We start from the raw sequence: 7,543 nt of genomic DNA, 5'->3' as shown, positions 1-7,543 counted from the left end.
ATTAAAATTTATTATCAATTTTCTTATTATTATTATTAGTTGTATGATCACGTAATAACAATGATTGTATTAAATATTTTATTGGTTAACATGTAGTTGATATGACCTAATATATGCACATGTGAGCTTGGGGAAAAAGTCATAAAACATGTTAAATTCCTTTGTCACTGTGCACTTGAAAATAAATGGAATGTTGGTAGTTAATTTTGTCTATATGATTATAATCTTAATCAAAACCATAAATTAATGCCAAATTAGAACCATTTTCTGCTTCGACTATTTCCTCGTTCTTATGATACAGTCCAAAAGCGTACGTGGAGAAGCTGCTGTTTTCCTTCTGTTGTTTTAACTAACCCGTGCAGCTAATCCCGTGTTATTTTTGGATATAGAACAAGGCATCTGTTAATTGGCTAGTTTCTGCCGGAGGTAAAATATAGGAGCGGGCTGTTTCTCTTCTCAACAAATTCATATTTCCAACTTTTGGTTTTATGTGCAATACAAGTATCCAGATTAAACCATCTGTAGAGTAACATAGATATTCAAAGAAGGGGGGGAAAATTAGATTAGATTATTGATAATTCTCATATTTGTATTCAACAGAAACTGTTCTCCATGAACTTTACAAATTCATTAAAATCTAATCTTCCGTCTCCATTTTCATCAAAGATTCTGATAATCTTTCTGCACTTCTCTAGCTCAAGTTCCTCCTTCAATCCCAATATGTAGAAAACTCTCTGCAACTCACTTGCTTCAATAAAACCATCACTGTTGTGGTCAAAAACATTGAAAGTTTCCTTAATTTCCTCCAAGCTCGGCTCCTTCTCATCAAACAGCTGTGAAAGTTCATCAGAATCCATCCACTCCTTAAGATCCTCACTTTCTCTGCTGCAAAAAAGTCCAAAGTTTGCCATCACCATCTCCACATCTTCTCTGCAGATATTCCTTTCGTCTCTCTTGTTGTCAAAGCAAGACTCCTGGGATTTCATTGATGTATCAGAATCCTGATTTCCATCATCATCTTCCCAAAGCTCTGAGTTGCCAAGGCTTAGTTGGGATTGGATGAAGAACCGAAATCTTGATAAAAACTTCTGAAAATTATTGAACCTACTAAATATCAATTTAGATAAGAATGAATGAACCATGATAAACAATAGAGAAAAGGATTGGTTGGCGTTTGGTGATGCCTTTTGCACTGTGATTAAGCTGGCTAAATGGCAAGCCTCCATTGACTGAGTAATATATTGCTGCAAGAGAGGAAACTCAAAGGCTAATTCTCTTCCACGGAAAAAGAAATTATGAATGATGTGCTTTAAGGAATGGAGAGGAGGGATGCTAATTATATAGGCTCAACATATTCATAGAGGCGGCATCTGAATGCACGAAGAGTCAGCTTTCAAAGGAGGTGAAGGGAAGCTGCTTCTATGTTGCCCATGGCGGCAAAGAAGTAGAAAAAACACGAGGAAATGGTCACTAAGATCCCCAATACTTGGATGGAAGTTTCTCTGCTCCTTCACCGCAAAGAAAAGGAAATTCAGGCAGGAATGTTTTAAAAGCAAAGTGGGGTTACCTTTTTATTTGTTTATTTTTAAATATGGTGATATGAGTGACCATCTTGGAATTTTCTTCTTATTCCTCTACCATTGTTGACTAATATTAATTAAATTATTGCTTTACATAGTCCCTCTATGCTTAGAAAAGTAATTAGCAAGTCCCTCTGGTTTTAAAAGTTCACTATAGCATCCTTATGTCGCTCTTTCCATTTATCTTTCTGTTATCTATAAGGTCACGGATGACTATTAGCATCCGCATGTTAGTTTTTTTTTTATATATTTATATCCTATTATTTATTCATCAAGATAAGAAATTTAAATATTTATTAGGTTTTGAATATCCATTATAATCAATAAAAAATAAAATAGTTAATATATATATATGAAGTATGTATATGTATATTAAATAATTAAATGATAAATATTACTTAAATATATGTGTTTTATTTAAGTATTAAGGCATGAATATATTATATTGTATTAAAAAATCTAAATGTTCTTTTCAAGTCAGATTTATTAATATCAATAACCTATTTATTATCTATCAGGTTAGGTCAACTTAAGTTGTATTCATCAAATTTGATAAATTTATCATCTCTAAATAAATTGTTGAGCAGTCATTTATTCCTTTATTTATTTTTTCAAAATACCCTTTCTACTATATATATATATATATATTAAATGAAAGGTATCTAGAGATGGTTTTGTCATCTAAAAAAAAGGGGTTAATAGAGAAACAGGGGTTAACAGAGATTTTAAAGAATTGAAAGTGATACAAGGTCAAAGGACTACGATATTGACTTTTTAAAACTAAAAGGATTAAGTTATTGCATCACTAAGATAAAGGGAGTAAACTATTATTGTATTTGCGGTATCCAATCATGAATTACAATGTTCCGACAATCTACATGCATTATTTAAAAAAATCTTATTATTTTTCTAAAAATATTTAGCTTTATTTTCAAATTAAGTAGCAATTGAACTTTAAACTAGTGTTTGATTACTCTACTGACAAAAAAAAGGCAATAAAAACACAAATGTATTTAGTTAAAGAAAAAGAGATACAAAAATAAATTTATCTTTAAAATAATTTTAAAATAAATTTTTTTATTTTTAAAATAGAAAATATAGAAAAACATGTTTTCAAAGTCAATATTTATTACTTTTTATTTCTAAAGTATTCTTGTAAAAACTTTTGAATTTTAAAATTATTCAATTAAAAACAAAATAACAATAAAAAATTAGATAAAAACAATTGACAGTAATATATATATATATATATATCATTAAATATTTATAATTATTCATATTTTTTATTTTTTAATTATTTTTTTCTTAAAAATATAATTCGTTTTAAATAAAATTATTTAGATGATATTTAAAAAAATTCACAAATTCCACTATAAAAACTATAATCTTATTTAAAATTATGGCACACACAAATAATTTTTAAAATATCATATTAATAATTTAGTTATAGATAATTTTATTTTAGAATTAGAATAAAAACAGAATAATTAATTAAAAAAGAAAGAAAAGAGTGGTGAACTTTAAAAAATCAGCCTACGACTTGAAGTCCTAGGTCTATAACGCCACGCCCCCACATTTGACTTTCCTTTAAAAAGAAATTGAACGGACGCTTGGTTTCCAACTGTACCCTAACATTACGTTTTTATTTTTATTTAAAATATGTAAAACAAATACCCTAAAAATTTTAATAAATTAATTTTCAAACTAAATAAAAAGAAAGTTACGAGCCTCTATCTTCTTCTTTTTTCATGGTTCAAGAAAAAAATAAAAAAAAATTAAGGAATTTTTTATTTGTTTTTGTGTTTTAAAAACACTTAAATTTAAATTTTTTTTATTTACTTCAAACAAATATATTTTTAATGTTTTAAAATTATTTTGGTATATTGATGTTAAAAAAATTTAAAAAAATAAAAATATTATTAATATATATTTTAATATAAAAATTATTTAAAAAATAATAATAATTACATTCTCAAATAACCATGAAAAATCTCGTTATAAAAAAATAACACAATCAACATTGAAGAGTTATATAAAAAACAATAATCATAACTCTAGATATATTAAAAAATTTTAAACATGTTTTGAATATATTATTTTATTTTTTTACTATCTTTTAAATATTTAATTTCATGAAGTTTTTTTAGCTTAAATAGAGAAAAAATTACATATCCATCATAATTAATTTCTTCATGATGAATATTAAGAAAAAATATTACACTCATTTGTTACTAAAGTATAACCGATTTACTTAATAATATTAGTTATATTTAAATCATTAACTAACAATGAATTAATTTGTTTTCAATATATAATACAAAATGAAATGAGAAAATAGTTAAAAGAAATTAAATAGAAAAGAAACATAAAAAGAAATTAAAATAGAAATGTAAAGGGTAACTAGATTTTGAACTACACTAGCTTTGGCATAGCTAGGTTACTGTGTAAACCTAGGTGTTTTTTTCCCATTAGTAGGGTAGTGGTTAATATTTTATTTTATTTTATTTTCATCTAAAAAATAATTAAATTGAACTTAAAAAAATTAAAATTAAAATTGAATTAAAACCAATTTAAATAAACTAATTTCAGTTCAATTTAGTTAATTTAATTGATTAAAAAAAGCCTATTTATTTTTATTAAGCTTTTGGGACTCTTTTAGGGGTTTTATGCATTTTTTATGGGTTTTTTTATTGACTTATTACGGGTTCTTACAAGCTTTAATTGATATAAAAATTTATTTTAATTATCTAACTTTCCTCGACTAGAATTCTAGTTCGAAGGAGAAATATCTCCCAAATTGCACCAATGGTTTTCTCAATGGAAAGAAAGGCCACCCATTTCGTTGATCTTTGCAAAAGTTGCTGACATCAGCTATAGTCAATCCAAAATATAGTTAACAACAAATCTCAGGGCTTTCAACCAGCTTGGCCTTTCTTTCCTCGGAGGTCGCTTCTTCCTGGAGGTCGCTTCTTCAAGTTGTGTCTGCATAAAAAATAAAGATTGAACAAGTTTCACCGGTGCAGATACCTAAAATTAATATTCTACATGAAAAGTTGTCAACTAAAAGGAATATTATTATTTATAATAATTAATATTTAAAAATATATTTTTATCAAGGTTTTATATTATTATTTTAGACTTGAAGTATCAATAACTCCTTAACTAAAGCATGTTTTATAATAACATATCTAATACTATAAGATACTTTTAATTTATAGTAAATATTCATTTTAAATTCAAACCTATCACATAAATGAAATGATTGATAGATGAATTTAAGAACTGAAATTAAAAGGAGAAAAAGATGACCAAACTTAGAAAAAAGATGTTGGTGTAGTCCAAATTGGAATACTGTTCGATAATTAGGTCATATCTTGAGCTGTAGATCTCAGATTTAGGTTTATTTTATATAAATGAAAAGGTAAGACATAGATCTATAATTTTCATAGGAGCCCAAGATTTAAAAAGGCTATTTTTAAGTCCAAATTATAGCAACAAAAAAGAAGTTCGAATCTGTCCTTCAGCCCGCTCACTGTTCAGTGTTTGACCCATATCTAGAGTTTTAAAAGTGCAAATAACCTCCATTTTTTTTTCTAGAAAGCTGAGACAATTTCCTATAACTTTCATGTTTTCAAGTGGTTCCAATTCTGACGTTATCAATGACGTTTTGAGTAGACAAGAGAAGATAAGAATTGTCACCAAGTCAAGAGTTAGTCACCCACTCATCAATTAGTCATCAAATCAATAGTTTCCAATTTTGGGCTATAAAAGGAAGCATTTGGCATGCATTTAGGCATCTTGGTTTCCATATCAAGATTATGCTCTTGCTTTCTCTCTTTATATTTTTATAATGCTTAAGTTTTGCTTTCATTAATATCAAGTTTATGCCTTTCAATTCTTTTCCTTTACTTAGTTAACTTTTATCTTATTTATGTTCTTATTTTGTTTATTTATTTTTCTTTCTTTTATTATGTTTAGCTAAGTTTATTATATCAAGATGAAAAGATTACACTAATGGTGTAAGAATAAATATAGTGTAAACTTAATATGGACTTTAATGTTTGACACTAACATGTTTTGTATTTGTTATCTTATTCACTCTTTAATACTTTGCTTGTTAAATGACTAATCTAGATTTATGTTGTATAACACTTGGTACAACAAATGCTTGGCACTTTCATAGCTCATACTGTATGGTATAACCAACACCTGAACTATAAAAAGAACTTGATTTGTTATTAACATAAGTTATAATCATAAATGCCTGACGAGATTTACAAGTATTAGCATTAATCAAATAAGATAACTAATGTAATCATGTTAACAATTTATAATCTAATTGGAACCTCTTTTGTGTGTAGTTTTCAATTGAATAATAAGAGTTTATATTATACTTGTTTGACATACCATTAGTGGATCCTCTAACCTTGACATTTATTATTATCATTATTTAATCCTTATATTAATCTTTCATCGCAAAGTTCTCATCAACCTTTTCTTTTTCTTCTTTACTATTACTACTACTACTACTACTATTGTTATTGTTACTATTGTTGTTGTTACTGACACGACTAAAAAATTGATGTCTTCTCCCAAGTGCAGGAGTGTCGAAGTAATAAATAACCCAGCAAGACCGGGGTCGAACCACAGGGAGGTTAATTGTACAAATTATAAATAACAATAATACAACAACAATAACAATTACAACAACAACAACAACAACAACAACAATAATAATAATAATAATAATAATAATAAAGAAAAAAAAGGAGAAGATGAAGAAGAAGATGAGAACTTTGAGAAGAAATATTAATGTAATGATTAAACAATAATAATAACAAATGTCAAGGTTAGAGATTCCACTAATGGTATGTCAAACAAGTATAATATAAACTCTTATTATTCAATTGGAAACCACATATAAAGGAGGTTCCAATCAGATTATAGATTGTTAATATGATTACATTAGTCATCTTATTCGATAATGCTAATACTTGTAAATCTCGTCAAGCATTCATGATTATAACTTATGTTAACAACAAATCAAGTTCCTTTCATAGCTCAGGTGTCGAAGTTCCTTTCATAGCTAACAACAAATCAAGTTCCTTTCATAGCTTAGATGTCGGTTATACCATACAGTATGAACTATGAAAGTGCCAAGCATTTGTTGTACTAAGTGTTATACAATATAAATCAAGATTAGTCATCTAACAAGCAAAGTATTAAAGAGTGAACAAGATAACAAATACAAAACATGTTAGTATCAAACATTAAAGTCCATATTAAGTTTACACCATACTTATTCTTACACCATTAGTACAACCTTTTCACCTTGACATAATAAACTTAGCTAGACATAATAAAAGAAAGAAAAATAAATAATTTAACAAAAGAGCTCCTTTACTCTATCATCCTAGTAACAACAATTATGCACATGCTTTATAAAATGGAAAATATTTTTTTTTATCAACTATTACCCTCTCCCCCCAACTAAAACAAAACATTGTCCTCAATGTTCTAAGGTAGAAAGATAGAGTATAGAAGATATCACCTGAAATAATGAACATTGACAAACCTGAAACACACTTAAACAAAAATAAGAAATAACAAAACACAATAATAAAACAAAACAACACAAAAATTATAAATGAAGACTCAAATCTAATCTAAGCTTTTTACGGCTTTCCTTAGTTGACCAATTTATGCGACTCATGGAGGGATCAATTACAGGAATGAAGGATTGTAGTTGGTCAATTAATTGTTCAGCAGTAGCAGCAGAGATTATGATTTGTCGTACAGAAGATGTTAGAAATTCCTGTTCCACAACATGATTAAGAAAAGACAACAACTTATCATAATAACCATTAACATTTAACAAACTTATGGGTTTATGGTGAATGTAGAGTTGAGCCCAAGAGGAAATATGAAAGATCTCTTCCAATGTGCCTAGACCACTTGGTAAA

General features: G+C 27.3%; 1 protein-coding gene across 1 annotated transcript; it reads right to left on the bottom strand.

The window, feature by feature from the left end:
- Window positions 1-563: 563 nt before the first annotated feature.
- Window positions 564-1,546, bottom strand: LOC105109459 (probable calcium-binding protein CML45). Its single transcript, XM_011004180.1, has one exon. It carries the CDS (start codon window positions 1,224-1,226, stop codon window positions 594-596), a length of 633 nt encoding a protein of 210 aa, XP_011002482.1. The 5' UTR covers window positions 1,227-1,546; the 3' UTR covers window positions 564-593.
- Window positions 1,547-7,543: the final 5,997 nt, after the last annotated feature.

Source organism: Populus euphratica, unplaced genomic scaffold, assembly GCF_000495115.2.
Source record: "Populus euphratica unplaced genomic scaffold, PopEup_1.0 scaffold216.1, whole genome shotgun sequence".
Lineage (NCBI taxonomy): Eukaryota > Viridiplantae > Streptophyta > Magnoliopsida > Malpighiales > Salicaceae > Populus > Populus euphratica.
The sequence above is the reverse complement of the archived record's forward strand: the minus strand, read 5'-3'. Positions and strand labels throughout refer to the sequence as shown.

Coding starts and splice junctions, on each gene's coding strand:
- LOC105109459 (XM_011004180.1), bottom strand. CDS start 1,226: ATGGAGGCTTGCCATTTAGCCAGCTTAATCACAGTGCAAAAGGCATCA.